A 17,859-nucleotide genomic window follows, 5' to 3' on the forward strand; every position below is an offset into this window, starting at 1 on the left:
ATGGTAGCCAACACATGGCTGTGTGGCTGCCAATGAACACTCACATCCTGCAAGATTTAGTGACTTAATTCGACATTTGCGTTTTGGCACAGGTTGGCACAGCTCGATGGTTACACGCAAGAAGGCGCACCACTCCCATCCCTGACCACGACATAGCCAGGCAACACTGAACCATGCAATACTTAGCAGTGCCGGAGACAAGCTGCTCGTGGTGCCACCCTTAAGCATTGTGTTATGCCACGATCCAGCCACAAGATGAATGCATTTTGGTCTATCATGCAATAATGTCCGAATATGAATGCGAATCTTGCATCAGATGATGTGGCTAAGTGTTTTGCAAACACGTTCCTTTCCGTGCTTATAGCATCCAGATGGCTGGCTAACCTATTGCAGCTTCTCTATAAACTGCATTCATTGCAACAGTGGCACATGACGTGAAATCGTACGACCTGCACAAGCAATGAGAAGGCGCGTTTCAGCAGCAGACAACCCACAGTATGTGCCCCCTTTGCAGCATTCTGTGCATGTGCTTGGTTTTCACAGTTTCCTGTGCCTGGCGCTGTGCTAAGCATGAGCCACACACATGTTCACACTAACCGTGGGCTGACCTGTACATCAGAAGTAAATCCCCATATTTAAAAATGTGTCTATTGCACATGCTACACCTGTTTACTGGAAAGGGTCTGATAAGTACAACCACACACATTATTAAATTGCTGAAATATATAGCCAGCTTTAGAATTGAAGAGACACAAGGTAACAGAAAACAATGAACCTATGGCCTGGGCACACTTTATGCTCCAACAGCCAGATTCAAAATTTTTTTCAGCACAAAAGCACCTCTCATATACCCCTAGATTGCTTGGCCAACTTGGGACCATAAAAGCAAGCCGTTTGTAGAAAAATAAATTAGCTGGCCATAAGTTTGCTCATTCTATTATAAAGGCTGTAGCTGCTCTAGCAAACGGCAGCAATTAGAGCCCCCACCCCAAGGGCAATATGAAACTGTCTAAGAGGTAAATTAGCAGAACGAATTGAGCAAGTTGATAAGCACTGAAGCCGAAAATTCAGGGCAGAAGAAGACAAGTGCATAAGGAAGAGACAAGCGAGGCATGATAGGAAAACTATATACATGCCTTGCGTCTTTGTAGACTGCATTGAAATTGCAAGTGGGCATTGATATTACTGTTAGCTCTATTTTTCTGTGTCATGTCATACCATACAAAACCACTATATTTAACTGAACGTTGTGGGCTCTCAGGGCAAGCTGCAACACACTGTCATGCCTTGGAAATAACACAAAATAATGACTTGGGCGAGAAGCAAAATGAATGTGCAATATGCATTATAATTTCCAAGCCCCGAATCAGTTAAGCTAGTCAGATTTTCCAGTTTGTTGCAACAAACAGTTTCACTGTCCTCGAGGATCTTATATAGAACAAAAATTGCGAAGAACCTGCATAGCGTCAGAATCAATGTTATGCGTAGCATTTTGTGAGTAGCTGGCTATCTAGCCTTGCTTAGAGTCATGCAGAGTGTAGATGGCAGAACATGTCTGTGAAAGGGGGAGCAATTGCATGTGTGACAATGGTGATGGGATGTCTGCCACTATGTGCCACAATGAGTAAGAATTGTCCCCAGCCATGTTCTAACCCTACAGTGTTAAAGATGGCATGTACCCTTGATTAGGTTGACAAGAATAACAAGATCAGCAATATATTACGAGATACTAAAATCTTTCTTTGCACTTGGTTTAAATCGTGACATGACTGCAACCTGCACAATGAAGAGCGCACAGAACACAAGAATAGGTGTTGCCCAACACCTATGTCTGTTCGAGGCTTACCTCAAACGAGTACTCGTGGACCAGTGTGATGTCCCGCTCATCCAGTAGAGTATACTTAATCTGCAAAATAACAGAGTGAACACAATGGGTGAGGGCACAACAGATGTCGCACAGAAAATGCTGTAGCAGTGACGCACGTTGCTGACAGGATGTCAAGAGCACAACAAATGCACCTGGCAGAGGCACAGACACACACGTTACACAAAGCACCAAAATAACTAAGCAAAAATAACAGGCATGGCAACACATCTCGACAGCCAGGTGGCTGGACTAATAAACAAGTGCCAAGCAATTTTGCAAAGATGACGCACAAAGCCAAGCTAGCTATTCTGTGATAAGTGCAAGACCTTTCCACAGGAGTTGCGGGAGTGAGTCAGTTGTGGCCAAATTTAATGGCATTGTCAAGCCATTTAGGAACTGAACCAGTGTCGGAACGGAACGAAAACGAAAAGTTTTGTTTTAGAGTGACAAATATTTATCAATCTTCAGTGCAAGGGTTAAGGCTGCAATCCGAAACAACCGAGGTCAGGCAACTTCTGCATTAGCGCACATCTTAGGCAGGGATAGTGTGAGCGATAGCCGTTTGTGTGATCCACTAATCTAAGCCTGCCCGTTCAGTGCACTAGCTGATCAGCTGATCGGTATCATAGCAAAAGCCAGGGCTTGCACACTGAAGAGCATATTTTGGTTTCTACGGGTACAACACCGTTACCGAAGTTTCGTTGTTCGTTTATGTTTAAGTTTGTTTTATCAGAACAGCAGTCTCGCATTTCGGCGAGTACACTCGACGACATGCTGCCTCTAAGATCATGCTCAGTGCCTTGACTCAAGGCACTGAACATGATGTCACAATTCAGAATTATGGAAGGGAAAAGTTGTCATCCACCCGAATGTGGCACAAAGCTACAAAGGAAACACATACGGGTTTCTCAGAAAGAAAGCTTCGCAGTTCAAGGAAAATTTGTCCTGGTCCAGGACTCAAACCTGGGACCAATGCCAAATTTGAGTTGCAGACCAGGACGAATTTTTGGAACATGGACATGGCAACATGGCAAAAGATATAATGTCTTAAAGACTGAAATAGAGATTGAGACAATATTTTAGCAATACATACCTGGCACTGTTACAATAAATGCAAATAAGCTATAGTAAGTAAAGGTCATGATTAAGATTTAATAACTAGCATCTTATAGGAACTGAAACTATAGAGGCTTGCCCATTTTCTAGGAATCCTAAGAGTAGCAACAGGTTGAACATTCATACCAAGTGACAAAACAGTTTCATGCTTTGTATTGTAGAGATAAGGAAGGCTTTGCTTGATTTCACTGACACCTCAGGTTGCACGTTTCAGTAAAGGTACTAGGCTCAGAATTTCTTCGAAGTGGACAACCTTGCATATTACCCAGCATCATTTCCAGAATTGCATGTGTGCCTGGTTCATCAGTGAATCAGGCAGTCATTAGATAATTGTTTTGAAATGGCTCACTGGCTACCGCAAACCCAATGCTTACTGCCATGAACAGTGTTTAGCCAAAAGAACTGCACGATTTTGAAGTGCTTATATGCTCAATAATCTGCTCTAATACCTTTCAGGAAAGCTTGGTATCCCATACCAGGGTTACCTGTACTGGAACAAGGCACCATCAACAGTGGCATAAGCACACAGGAAGTTTCAGGGTCCAAACCATTCCCCAAATTCAGCCTGCCTTAAGATGTTCATGCCATCCAGTTAAAATCTACCCCAAAACAAAATTTTATTTTTATAAACTGCAGCCCAGTCAGGGCTTTATCAGGAGTGGGAGACGTTATACATAAAGAAAATGAAAAAATAATGCAACAATCAAGCAAGGTTAAAGTACAGCAAAATAAATCCCTTTAAAATGTGGTTACTTGTAGCGAAGTCTGGACACAAACTTGCAGAGCGGCAAGCAATGAGTACTGCCGCTTTTAAGGAGTTCCAGAGCTCAATTGTCCGGGGAAAGAAACTGAATTTGAATATATTAGTTTGTACAAACATAGGTATAATGTTTAGTTTACAGTGACTCCGAGCTGACGATTCCTTGGCAAACTTAAGGCGTTTTACAGGCAATAAGGACAATTAGCAGTGTAATGTTTTTGAATATCCCTTATCGTGATGCCGAGAGAGAGGGGTTAGATTCAGCGAGTCTAGAGCTGTGGATGCAGAAAAGTCGCAGTCGCAGCGGTGAAAGATAACGCATGCTGGCTTCCTTGGAATGGATTCCGACAGATTAATTTCCTGTTGCCTATGAGGAGACCAAACAACACAAGCATACTCCAACACTGGTTGTATCAGGGATTTTATAACAACAGTTTAAAATTCTGGCTATTCTGCTGATACTCAGTGTCTGACATCAACTGTGCTGATTTTTCCACAGCAGGCTTGTGCTGTTTAGATATTCCTTTGCTTTTCCAGTACAGTTTACATGAATTGGCTGCATAAAATACTAAAAAAAAAAAAAACAGTGCCGATTGTGAATTCTCAAATTCTGTTCACCACCCATCATGTCTGCCATTCCTAAAAGAAATCACTGACATCAGCATGGGGAAAATGTTGCAGGCGTGGCCATAGCAAGTTGTTCATAACAACGAAAAATCATGTCACTTAATATTGATAGTTGAGAAACTAACCACAGAACCTCGGCGGTTCCCCATGACTTCTGGTAAGAATATCTGCCTTCATCTGGACCACCAACCACTGAACGCCCAACAACCCAGCTGCTCGGCTGATGAACTCCGCGCAGTTCACTGCACAAACGCCGCTACAATAGTGACACGGTGCTCGAAGATATTCGCACGCGAGAACCTGACACACACCAACGGTGGCTACACGACGATGTGAACGGCTTCGATCGCGAGCCCCAAACTCGCTAGAGCTTAGTACCACCATAGCCACTGCTCCGCTATCGACTACTGCTCGAGGACTAAACGGACGCAGGCCAAAGCCAGCGCACTGCTCCAACGACGTCCTCCCGCTTGTATCGGAAACCGACCGGAAACTGTTTTTGGGCGCGCCCCTTTGGGCCCACCGCTATCTTTCTGGTCCAACTGTGTGTGGAAACGACGGCAGGGGTGCGATGCTCGGCCGGCAACCAAACAGCGGCGACCAGTGGGCGAGGTTGCTGCTGCGGATTCCGGAAGTCTGGCGGTAACAAAAACCGGCCCGCCAGGGATCAAAGTGCTAGCCATGGCTGCCCGCTCGCGCGCTTGCTTGCTCTCTGCCCACGCGAGGAAGGGGAGAAGACACTGACGGACGAGCCCCAGCAGAGGTCGTCGTTTAATCCGGGCCACGCAGCATGCTCGCCTTGTCCGCGCCGCTTTTATCAGCCGAGGTCTGTGCCGTCTCCCGCAGCGCGCGTCGGTCGTGCAAGACTCGGGGCGCTGATGGAAACGATAGGCGCGCTGTCGGCACGGGACTATCGATAGCGAGCCGTTCTCTCAAGACCTTACGCGTGGCCACATTTTCTAGCGTCAGAAATTTGGGGCGCTTCTTATCCGCACACCCAAAGTTCGGCACCTCCGAACACACCTGGCGCACCAGAAACGCCGCACGCGCAAGCAAAATCGCACTGTGCGAACTAGGAGTCGGCCTGTTTAGCGTAGTGCGTGTAGTTGTAGATGCGTAAGGACTAATATCATGGACGACAACCATGCTTCGAGGGCGGAGGAAACTGCGGAAATTCTGGAGTAATCCCGGGGAAACAAACGGAGAACGCTCCGCAAGGAGTGAAACTAGACCACGTGCAGTACTTCATGAAGTTAGACAATTTGCAACAGTCAAAGGACTGGGACAGTTCTATGGCATACGCGCAGGCTAATGAAGCGGGCGTCTTCCAGCATTCTTCAAGACCGTGCTCAGCTACGATGAGCTGTAGTGTTTGCTGAACATTTAGGAGCCGCAGCACGCGCAACAAGAGCCTGCATCGGTGCCTTGTGCCGATACAGCTTCGGCGCATCGATACGCCGACGTTTCGCTACGGTTTGACAGCATACGTGTGATAAACAGAGCTAAAAATGCCGATTAATGTTTATGAGGCCGTTTGCATACAAGTCGATAACCACATCAGCGCTCCTATATGGATCTCGGAAAGCAATTAGTGAAAGGCATGTGTGGCGCGCGTGCATCGTCAGTGATGTGTTCTTGAGTTTTCGGCGCGAATGTGAGCACGTACTCCTTTGTAGCAAACCCCGTTGATCTGCGCCCGCGTGTTGGTGCCGTATTCTTATCGCAGAAATCGTAACCAAAGCTCGAATGAGCAAATTACGCGTCACGATCTCGAGGTCAACAAATTTATGGGACACCAGCCGACCTTCGGCCGAACGCGCGGAAAGGCTTTAAAAGCTTTCAGCACCGACTGTACAAGAAATGAACGAATCGCTAGATTCGTCCAGAGACGACGGCCGGCTTCCAAGGACCAACAGGTGCGCGCGACCTCCACTGTACCACGGCAATCCCCAAGGTCCCTTTCGACGTCAAAGCCCCCCTCTCCTCCCGATGCAAAAAAGAAACGATCCCCGTTCACCCCCCACGCCGCGCGCGACAAACCAAGGGTATCCGAGCGGAGACGCGCGCCACAAAAGCGTCGGGCACTGAGCAACCGGCTCACCCTCCCCAATCCCGAAAAGCGAACGCGGCAGTTGCTCAACGAGCCAGCAGCGTCATCGTGGTCTTCGCGTCGAGTCCCCCGCCAAACCCCGGTCGCCTCGAGCAGCAGCTGTTCGCATGCACGAACGGCGGGGTCGCGAAGGTGTCTGGCGATGGACGCAGGGAGGGCGCGCTCGCTTTTGAAATCGCCCCCCCCCCCCTCTCTCCCCCAACGCTCTCGTGTCTGAGAAGCCGCGCACACAAGAAACGGGCGCGACACATGCATAAACGAGAGACGCTTTCAGAGCGGGGGAAAAGAAAGAAGCAATCGAAGAAGCACCGCGGCGGCGGAGGCTGAATTTTGTACACGGGTGTTGCCTTTTGTTGGCCGGTGACCGGTCAGACTAGAGTGGAGGAGGAGGAGGCCGACCTTCGGCTTTCGAAGGTGCACCGGCCAGCTGATTCACCCAACGCCGCCGTCGCCTCCCATGCGAACGTTTCCGCCCCTGTTGTTCGCGTTGACATCACGGAAAAAAAAAACAATGGATAAGGCAGATCGCGACAGTCCGCAGACGAATTCAAAGACAAAAGATTAGCCGGGCCGCCCCGGCGCGGCTGGCGAGCGAACCGCCACCGCTAGGACGACTCGGGCCCTTATTGATCGCCGAAAGGCAGCACACTCTTGAAGTCTGGGTCGTTTCCGCGGTTCGACGATGCCAAGGCCCGACGCCGCTTCTCCGTCCGGCGCTGATAGAGGCAGCACCGACGGCCACGACGGCAAGTAAATACAGGCAAATCACATGGAGCGATGCAGACGCTGCCAGCTACCGTGCAGTGCCGGCGTCAGGCACGCCGGTTCCAGGCAGACTCACCGATTGGCGCTCTGATCGGGACTGGTTAGGAGGGCCGAAGCAGCACCTTCCCTATCAACGGCGCTGGAATACGGCCAACCGAGAACGTGAAACCGAGTGCAGCTCAAATTAGACAGTGCCGGCTTCATCCACGCCGTTCGAACATGCGTGCTTCGAGCCCGAAGCTCTGGCCAAGATTTACTCATAGTTAACATTCAGGAATATCCCATTCACGGCGGAAACGCGATTGACATAAACTATGAGCACAAGCAACATCTACTGAATAATAGAAACACTTGCTCAGCTAAGGTCAATGCGGCTTCCCTGCAGTGACTGCTGATCGGCGTGTGTCAATGCAGCACCGAATTCTGCAAGCTCTCGCAACAGCGTTGTCAACAGGGCGTTTGCAAAGCTACTGAGTCTTCTGTGATGAAACTGCCTCGCGCGTTTTGCAAGAGGCGACAGCAACCGCGTTCGTGCTTCAACGACCATGAACTACATAACAAAGGGAAAAAATATTAAAAAGTGACTAAACCCCCTTGCCTGCGCCCTGAAATCATGCATGTCCAGACAGCACGGACGGGGAACCGTCGGTCCACTTTTCCTTTTCACTTCCTGAACGATAATAGCAGGCCTTCCGATAGGAGTCTTTTAGTTCTTTTACTTTTTTTTTTTTTGTTTCTCCGCTCCGTTCTTACACGGGAGCTCTACGAACTTGTGCCAGCCCGCGGCGAAGCACGGCAACCGAAGATTGCGAAAGCGCGGGTAGTACACATAAAGGCCGTCTCAACAAAACGGCCGAAATATTGCACCAGCGGTACCGAGAATATATTGGCAAAGGGCTTCGTGAGAAGTCCCCACTGGATGACGCACAAACGCGCGCGACAACCGAGACATCAGTCGGGGCAGCTGGAACGCACACCTCGGATACGACTCATACGTGCACGCGTGCGTTCCAAGGTCTGCAGATTACGCGGAAACAATGAAACCACGCCAGCATTCGGGGCCCGTCGCAAGCTGCAGCAGGCAAATTGCGACGCGCCCAGAAACAGCGGACATAACGATAAACGGAAGCGGTGGAAGCGGGAAGAGAGAGGGCCTTTGTCTGGCGCGGCCAGTAAAACGCGGGCAGAGAAGATATACTGGAAACCGGAAGAGTGCGAAGCACTTTCCCTTACGGCGGTGCCCTACCTTTCCTGCGGCACGGCCCAGCCTGACGATGCCCAATTTGACGCCGGACACCCAGGAGTCCGAAGGGCCCGCCTGGTCCTTCATTTTGGCGAGCTCGGTGCAGGCATAAAGGCGCCGCCGTAGAAACCGATGCGGCTTGGTGGAACGATCGACGGGCGACGCTGGCGGAAGTGGTCGCAGCGGGTTTCGATTCGGCCACGAGGAACAGGAGCACGACCTAACCGCGCGAGCTCACGCGGAAGCAGCACTGCACACAAGCGCGCGAACCACGAAGGAAATAGAAAGCGACGGGCCGCGGCACACGCACCCGCTTCGCCTCCCCCGAACGCGCGACACCGCGAAGAACATGTGAGCGACCGATCACCTCGAGAACGCTTTTCCAACGGCTTTGCAGCTGGCGCGACCACTGCGCCACACACTTCCTGCCGGCACAAATTTCCGTACAACGTGCGCGCGCGGCTTATATTCGGAACACAAAAGAAAACTTGTCATTTGATGAAATCGAATTGTATATAGCTATTTAGCGAGCGTCAATAGCTTAGCATTGCATAAAAGTAACTTTCAAGTAGTAACGCGAAGACTACGAACACTTCCTAATTGCATTCCATCGTTAACGCGTTGCAAGACGCTTGTTAACTGAAAGAATACGTAACACTAACGTCAGGCACAGCAACTGACCATAAATTGTACAAAATTTAGAAATAAAAGCAGTTAGAAAAAAATCAAATGTTGTATAGATGGTGCTGAAAGCCGCGTACCGCCATTGGGTTACGCCTTTTGAATTTGTAATACCAATCTTAAAGGCTATGCTTCTGCTGGTTGAATGCGGCGGAAGTGATTTTAACAGCAGAAAATAAGTCATAAACGCCAGGTTTTGGACATCACCAAATACAAACCGAAACTAGTTTCTAATATGTGAGCGGTGTCGAAAGTAAACGCCTACATTCTTAAACAAAATTACACCCTTTGGGTCGTATCTTGCAACACAACGATAATCGTCATCTGTCTTGTCCGGATTTCCTTTCTTTAACGCCGCGAGCCCGGTACTTCCCAGTCACGAACGGCATGCGCGTTATCAGCAAGATAGAGCATTCTCGACAGGAAAGTAGCGGGCTCAGCGTTTTCAAGAAAGTAAACGCAAGCAATACACATGACGATTATCGTTGTGCGGCAAGATACGACCCAAAGAGTGTACGTTTGTTTAAGAGTGTAGACATAGAGAAAGAAATTTCAACAAGCGCGGACACTCCCATAGAGCCCAGCGGCCGAATTGACTGTAGCACACCAAGCGGATGTTATTGACTTCTTCCGGTTTCGGTTTTGGGCGCGCGCGTTTTGAACACCAGTTGGTACACGCCGCGCCGGTTCCGCTGCTCGGCGCGGCATTCATATTTTTTTTTTCGCTTCTGCTGAACCTCGCGTGGCCTTGGCGTGGAATCGTTTCATTATTGAGTAGAAATGATTGCGATTGACCGTTACAAGACTGCGCCGAATCTGTCAGGGGCAATTTCATACAGAAAACGAAAGACGTCTTCTGAAATGATGAAATGTTTATTTTGCTTTATATAAATGCTCGTTCCGGGCTTCTGCATTCATCCAAAGTTGTGGCACCAGGTAAGCAGCAGTCGTTGCCGTACGATGCTCCACCGGATGACATCAGCTGAAAGAAAGTAAATTACAAGCATGTATCATTTCGGTATATTGACCTAACAGGAGTATTGCGTGTAGAGGCGAAACGTGCGTAAGTGGTGAATGAGACTGAACCTCGCGTGGCCTTGGCGTGGAATCGTTTCATTATTGAGTAGAAATGATTGCGATTGACCGTTACAAGACTGCGCCGAATCTGTCAGGTGCAATTTCATAAAGAAAACGAAAGACGTCTTCTGAAATGATGAAATGTTTATTTTGCTTTATATAAATGCTCGTTCCGGGCTTCTGCATTCATCCAAAGTTGTGGCACCAGGTAAGCAGCAGTCGTTGCCGTACGATGCCCCACCGGATGACATCAGCTGAAAGAAAGTAAATTACAAGCATGTATCATTTCGGTATATTGACCTAACAGGAGTATTGCGTGTAGAGGCGAAACGTGCGTAAGTGGTGAATGAGACTGAACCTCGCGTGGCCTTGGCGTGGAATCGTTTCATTATTGAGTAGAAATGATTGCGATTGACCGTTACAAGACTGCGCCGAATCTGTCAGGTGCAATTTCATAAAGAAAACGAAAGACGTCTTCTGAAATGATGAAATGTTTATTTTGCTTTATATAAATGCTCGTTCCGGGCTTCTGCATTCATCCAAAGTTGTGGCACCAGGTAAGCAGCAGTCGTTGCCGTACGATGCTCCACCGGATGACATCAGCTGAAAGAAAGTAAATTACAAGCATGTATCATTTCGGTATATTGACCTAACAGGAGTATTGCGTGTAGAGGCGAAACGTGCGTAAGTGGTGAATGAGACTGAACCTCACGTGGCCTTGGGGTGGAATCGTTTCATTATTGAGTAGAAATGATTGCGATTGACCGTGTGGGGATGCGCGACTCTCACGCCTCCCCTGAGATCTAGTTTTCCCGCATGGCTCGTCTCCTGCAGGGCGGCTTCGCCCGCCGCGTGGCCTGGCGCCCGCGGCGGTCGGGTGGTACAAGCGCGGTGCGAGAGATGGCGCGAGCGTCGCGCCGCTGCGGGGTTACTCGGGCGTCGGGAGACAAGGCGCTCGGGCTGTTGGGTTCGAGACAGGAAGCGGGACGGCCGTGCCGCACGTGCAGCGACCCTCTTGCCCGGCGGGTCGGCGCGCGGCGGGGACGTATCCCGCGTGCGCGCTGACCCATGCTTCTGCGAGACCGCCTCGCGTGGCCGCCCTCGAACGCGCCACGATTCGCGTGACCATACACGCGAACGACCAGGCCTTGGGATCCAGCATGGGGCGAACATATTCGCTCGCTTCCGGTCGCGGTGAGTCAGACTTCTAGATTTGTCGCGCGCCCATCGGCATGTTTTGTGGATAGCAGCTCGGCTAGCAGGCACTGATCTATGAAAGGTGCAATAAATGCCCTTGTGATTGTTTGCACTAATGTGTTGTCGTTCCTTTGTCCCAAGAGCACGGGTGTGAGAGGACCCCACAACCGTTACAAGACTGCGCCGAATCTGTCAGGTGCAATTTCATAAAGAAAACGAAAGACGTCTTCTGAAATGATGAAATGTTTATTTTGCTTTATATAAATGCTCGTTCCGGGCTTGTGCATTCATCCAAAGTTGTGGCACCAGGTAAGCAGCAGTCGTTGCCGTACGATGCCCCACCGGATGACATCAGCTGAAAGAAAGTAAATTACAAGCATGTATCATTTCGGTATATTGACTTAACAGGAGTATTGCGTGTAGAGGCGAAACGTGCGTAAGTGGTGAATGAGACTGAACCTCGCGTGGCCTTGGCGTGGAATCGTTTCATTATTGAGTAGAAATGATTGCGATTGACCGTTACAAGACGGCGCCGAATCTGTCAGGGGCAATTTCATACAGAAAACGAAAGACGTCTTCTGAAATGATGAAATGTTTATTTTGCTTTATATAAATGCTCGTTCCGGGCTTCTGCATTCATCCAAAGTTGTGGCACCAGGTAAGCAGCAGTCGTTGCCGTACGATGCTCCACCGGATGACATCAGCTGAAAGAAAGTAAATTACAAGCATGTATCATTTCGGTATATTGACTTAACAGGAGTATTGCGTGTAGAGGCGAAACGTGCGTAAGTGGTGAATGAGACTGAACCTCGCGTGGCCTTGGCGTGGAATCGTTTCATTATTGAGTAGAAATGATTGCGATTGACCGTTACAAGACGGCGCCGAATCTGTCAGGGGCAATTTCATACAGAAAACGAAAGACGTCTTCTGAAATGATGAAATGTTTATTTTGCTTTATATAAATGCTCGTTCCGGGCTTCTGCATTCATCCAAAGTTGTGACACCAGGTAAGCAGCAGTCGTTGCCGTACGATGCTCCACCGGATGACATCAGCTGAAAGAAAGTAAATTACAAGCATGTATCATTTCGGTATATTGACTTAACAGGAGTATTGCGTGTAGAGGCGAAACGTGCGTAAGTGGTGAATGAGACTGAACCTCGCGTGGCCTTGGCGTGGAATCGTTTCATTATTGAGTAGAAATGATTGCGATTGACCGTTACAAGACTGCGCCGAATCTGTCAGGGGCAATTTCATACAGAAAACGAAAGACGTCTTCTGAAATGATGAAATGTTTATTTTGCTTTATATAAATGCTCGTTCCGGGCTTCTGCATTCATCCAAAGTTGTGGCACCAGGTAAGCAGCAGTCGTTGCCGTACGATGCTCCACCGGATGACATCAGCTGAAAGAAAGTAAATTACAAGCACGTATCATTTCGGTATATTGACCTAACAGGAGTATTGCGCATAGAGGCGAAACGTGTGGAAGTGGTGAATGAGACAACCTCGCGTGGCCTTGGCGTGGAATCGTTTCATTATTGAGTAGAAATGATTGCGATTGACCGTTACAAGACTGCGCCGAATCTGTCAGGGGCAATTTCATACAGAAAACGAAAGACGTCTTCTGAAATGATGAAATGTTTATTTTGCTTTATATAAATGCTCGTTTCGGGCTTCTGCATTCATCCAAAGTTGTGGCACCAGGTAAGCAGCAGTCGTTGCCGTACGATGCCCCACCGGATGACATCAGCTGAAAGAAAGTAAATTACAAGCATGTATCATTTCGGTATATTGACCTAACAGGAGTATTGCGTGTAGAGGCGAAACGTGCGTAAGTGGTGAATGAGACTGAACCTCGCGTGGCCTTGGCGTGGAATCGTTTCATTATTGAGTAGAAATGATTGCGATTTACTGTTACAAGACTGTGCCGAATCTGTCAGGGGCAATTTCATACAGAAAACGAAAGACGTCTTCTGAAATGATGAAATGTTTATTTTGCTTTATATAAATGCTCGTTCCGGGCTTCTGCATTCATCCAAAGTTGTGGCACCAGGTAAGCAGCAGTCGTTGCCGTACGATGCCCCACCGGATGACATCAGCTGAAAGAAAGTAAATTACAAGCATGTATCATTTCGGTATATTGACCTAACAGGAGTATTGCGTGTAGAGGCGAAACGTGCGTAAGCAGTGAAAGAGACTGAACCTCGCGTGGCCTTGGCGTGGAATCGTTTCATTATTGAGTAGAAATGATTGCGATTGACCGTTACAAGACTGCGCCGAATCTGTCAGGTGCAATTTCATAAAGAAAACGAAAGACGTCTTCTGAAATGATGAAATGTTTATTTTGCTTTATATAAATGCTCGTTCCGGGCTTCTGCATTCATCCAAAGTTGTGGCACCAGGTAAGCAGCAGTCGTTGCCGTACGATGCCCCACCGGATGACATCAGCTGAAAGAAAGTAAATTACAAGCATGTATCATTTCGGTATATTGACCTAACAGGAGTATTGCGTGTAGAGGCGAAACGTGCGTAAGTGGTGAATGAGACTGAACCTCGCGTGGCCTTGGCGTGGAATCGTTTCATTATTGAGTAGAAATGATTGCGATTGACCGTTACAAGACTGCGCCGAATCTGTCAGGTGCAATTTCATAAAGAAAACGAAAGACGTCTTCTGAAATGATGAAATGTTTATTTTGCTTTATATAAATGCTCGTTCCGGGCTTCTGCATTCATCCAAAGTTGTGGCACCAGGTAAGCAGCAGTCGTTGCCGTACGATGCTCCACCGGATGACATCAGCTGAAAGAAAGTAAATTACAAGCACGTATCATTTCGGTATATTGACCTAACAGGAGTATTGCGCATAGAGGCGAAACGTGTGGAAGTGGTGAATGAGCGGCATTGCAGATAAATTCAATTTAACGTACGTACTATCGGCCAAAAAAGTAAACGGACCACGGCTTAGGTGGCCGGAGCGGCTGCGGGGGCACACCGGGGCGCTGCTATCGCGCTGCGCGCGCTGACGGCGCGAGTGCCCTGAGTGACGCCAGACTTCGCCCTCACTCTCACGCGGGGCCTTATCACGCTTGAGAAATTTCTAGTGCGCCGTTCGGTTGCCCTGGTGCTGACGGTTGCGACGAAGGGGACTGTGCATTGCCGAGTCTAGAACATGGCGCTGTCGCACAGTAACGGACGGTCGCCGGGCATCAAACCGCGGCATTAAGAAGGAACGAAGTCCCGTTCTGATTGTTGTTTTGCTTATATTCACCTTATCCTTCATATTAGTGCATGTCGTCGGCGTCAACCACTGCTCGATTTTAGGCAACATAACGCAAGTAGCCGCAACGGCGGCTACGGTGATGCGCGCTCTTTCACGCCGGTGTGATAAGTTACAGCTGCCAAGCTTTACTGAGGGCATGGCTTTTCTGTCGAGATTACTTTTCCGACATTGTCTCCAGCAGTGCGTTCAATATTTATATCAGCGATGCCTGAAAACTGCTTTAATTAGCTACTACAATGCGTAGGCTGCGATGAACCTTTACAGAAGTACGGCCAGGAAGCGACAATTGGGACGACGAATCGGAAAAACTAGTCAGTCGTGAAACTTTATACACGGAAGCATTCCATGGCTTGAAGGGTTCCTCAGTGCGATGAAAAGTTGCGGCCGACCGCGATGCCTTGGCCTTCGCATTGAGAGCGCCGCCGCTATGGGGAACCAGCGCTGGAGTTTTCATGGCGCCTGCAGCGCCGCCCTGGCGGTCAGAACGTGCACAATGCAGCCTCCCCCACGGACGAAAATTGCGTTGCGTGCCCTTAAAGTCGAAAGAAAACAAAAGGGCGCCGACGATACTGTTGCGTATACAAGTGCCACAACCAAGTCGGGATGAGGGAGGATGTATCCTTCTGCGTCTTTCCATCTAAACCCTACGAACAAGAACGGAGGCGGCGTTGGATCCAAGCAGTCAGGCGAGCGGAGTAAGCTCCCGTCTTGTCGCCTTGTCAAGCGGTGTCGGGCTGGTTTCCAAATCAAATTTCGCGTGTATCCTTGGTTTATTCGATAGTGAAGACGGTCAGCCATGGCAGACAGTACCAAACAGCAGAATCTGCAGTCGGTATTTCGTCGGAAACAAAATGAGCAATAGCATGCACCATCCGGCATATGTACCATTTTTCCTTCGCAATGCCACCGCCAAGCCCCTTCCAACGCCACCGCACCAAGTGAACGATACGAAAGGTAAAAATTATCCATTCATTGCCAAGAATTATGTAGGAGGGAAGCTGCCTTGTTATACGAGTTGTATGCGCATAGTGCCGGCGCGCGCGCGACTAAGCCACCTATGTGTTTATAAAAATGCGCATGCGGATGAGGACTCGGCGCTGAGATGCATCCGGCAAATTTATGTAAGTAGTGCTAAATGTAGCCAGGATTGTTACGGATCAAGCAGCGGAGCACTCAAACCTTTGCTTGCGCGAGTCAGCTGATGCGATAAAGCTTTCTTTTCCATTGACTGCTGTGGCGAAGTAACATCAGAATTTTTTATGTCTAGCCAGAGAAATATGGAATATCTTCAGGCCAACTAATACTTACGAAACCATAGCGCAGCACGACCGGAGCCATAACTGCTAGATTTGCGAGGCAAGCAGCCACACAAGCATGGCATCGATACACGACGCAACCGTTAAAGAAACACGTGCTCGTCGCGACGCACTGTGAAAAATATATAAAGCTTAAAAAGCTTCTTTCGTCATTTCTTCACTTGATGGCGCTAGCTTCTTTACAAAAACTCCACTTGAAGCGGCGCGAAAACGGAACATACGAACTATAATACGGCTGCGTATGTGTGTGTGTGTCGTGTGGTTGTGTGGCTGGAATATGCCGCGTTTCGTCGCCAGGGCGGCGTGCAACGCACTCTTTTGTGCATGCTTTGAGCTTGCTTCTGTTTTTATTTGCTGGTTTTTTTGCATTTAAATAGTAATTGGGCGTGCGGACGCACCTGTGTCGAGGCTTCAGCGACTTCGTTCGTAGCTAAGTACTCTTTTTTCTTCTTATTAGCTGATGTTTTTGAAGTGTTGTGCATGGAGCAGGAGCGCAAATTTTGAAATCGTGGTAAGCGTGGTAAACGTTGATTGATTGATTAGTAGGGTTTTTTGGCGCAAGGGCCAGATGTGACCAAAGAGCGCCAAGTCGATGGTCTGTACTTCTGAATGATATATGGGTGTTAATTGCGGGGAGTAATGAAACACGGCTGTATAGTGGCCTAAAATATTCGCTAAAAAGCGCAGTATATGCATGTGGTGCGATGTGGCTGTAAACGGGCCTAAAATTTATTTGCTCTAAAGTGCGTAAAATACAAGTGTATACATAATATAAAAAAATGACTGTGATTGATCGTTTCTGCGACGACAATAGATGTTTCACAAGATGGGGATGGTCAGTAAATTATGTAAAATCTGTAGCACTAGTGCCTCAGCAAAGCCTTGAAAGCAAGGGCTGGGAGGCAGGTGCTCTAGAATATGTTTTCATTGCAGCTACGACCTCCAGGTGGAGGCCGCGCTACAAGTAGCCTGGCCAAATCACATTTAGGGTGTCAGTTTCAAATAAAAAGTTGAATAGTGATTGAAAAGTAAAAAGGGGTTCATTGCTAAGAAAAAATGCTGGATGTAACGGTATGTGTTGGATATAAGCAGAGGGAAAGTGCTTTTTTCTTTCTGCCTCTATTTCAGTGCATTGGATAAGAACATGAATAACTGTAAGCCTGTTGCCACATTTGCTACATGTCGGTGGTTCGCTTCCCGTCAAAAGGTAGGAGTGAGTGGCGTACGTATGTCCTATTCTTAATCTACACAGAAGCACTTCCTTATGTCTTGTTGTTTTTTCAGTTATCCAGTTCCCTAATTTTGGCTTGATAACGTGTAGCTTATTCAATACTGCATTATCCCATTGGTTCTGCCAGTACTTCCTCAGTTTGTTGCGTAAGAAGGGCTTAAGTTCTTTTGCTGATATAGGTTTATTCATATCCGTTTCATTAAACGTGACTGACGTTGCACTTTCGTCAGCAGCTACATTGCCTTTTATGCCCCTATGGCCAGGTACCCAACATAGGATGATGTTCTGGTTGTACATTAATGCTAGGCATAGTTGTGTGTATAGTTCATTAAAAACAGGGTTCTTATGTTTTCGAAAACTCATTAAGGACCTTATTACGCTTAGTGAATCTGTGAAAATGATGGCCTTATTCAGATTTGTTTTTCTGATGTGCTTTACGGCTGAGAGTACTGCGTACGCTTCAGCCGTAAAAATACTTGTGTTAGGATTTAGAGTACCGGAGGTGGAAAAAACTGGCCCAAGAGCTGCATACGCGACACCAGCAGATGATTTAGAAGCATCTGTATAATACTCGGCACAGCAGTACTGCGCT

General features: G+C 48.1%; 1 protein-coding gene across 2 annotated transcripts in view; it reads right to left on the reverse strand.

Annotated features, from left to right (window-relative positions):
• LOC142567928 (zinc finger MYND domain-containing protein 19-like) overlaps positions 1–8,874 on the reverse strand; it is a 30,061-nt gene extending 21,187 nt beyond the window's left edge. Inside the window, exons 1-2 of one of the 2 annotated variants that reach the window (XM_075678016.1) lie at positions 8,492–8,874; positions 1,847–1,906 (exon numbers count right to left, since the gene is read on the reverse strand). In XM_075678016.1, coding sequence (XP_075534131.1) covers positions 1,847–1,906; positions 8,492–8,575 — 144 coding nt within the window. In that variant the 5' untranslated portion in view covers positions 8,576–8,874. Of the gene's footprint in view, positions 1–1,846; positions 1,907–4,495; positions 6,327–8,491 lie in introns of those variants that run through there. The other variant, XM_075678017.1, reaches the window with a different exon arrangement.
• Positions 8,875–17,859: the final 8,985 nt, after the last annotated feature.

This window comes from Dermacentor variabilis, unplaced genomic scaffold (genome assembly GCF_050947875.1).
Source record: "Dermacentor variabilis isolate Ectoservices unplaced genomic scaffold, ASM5094787v1 scaffold_15, whole genome shotgun sequence".
In the NCBI taxonomy this organism is placed as follows: domain Eukaryota; kingdom Metazoa; phylum Arthropoda; class Arachnida; order Ixodida; family Ixodidae; genus Dermacentor; species Dermacentor variabilis.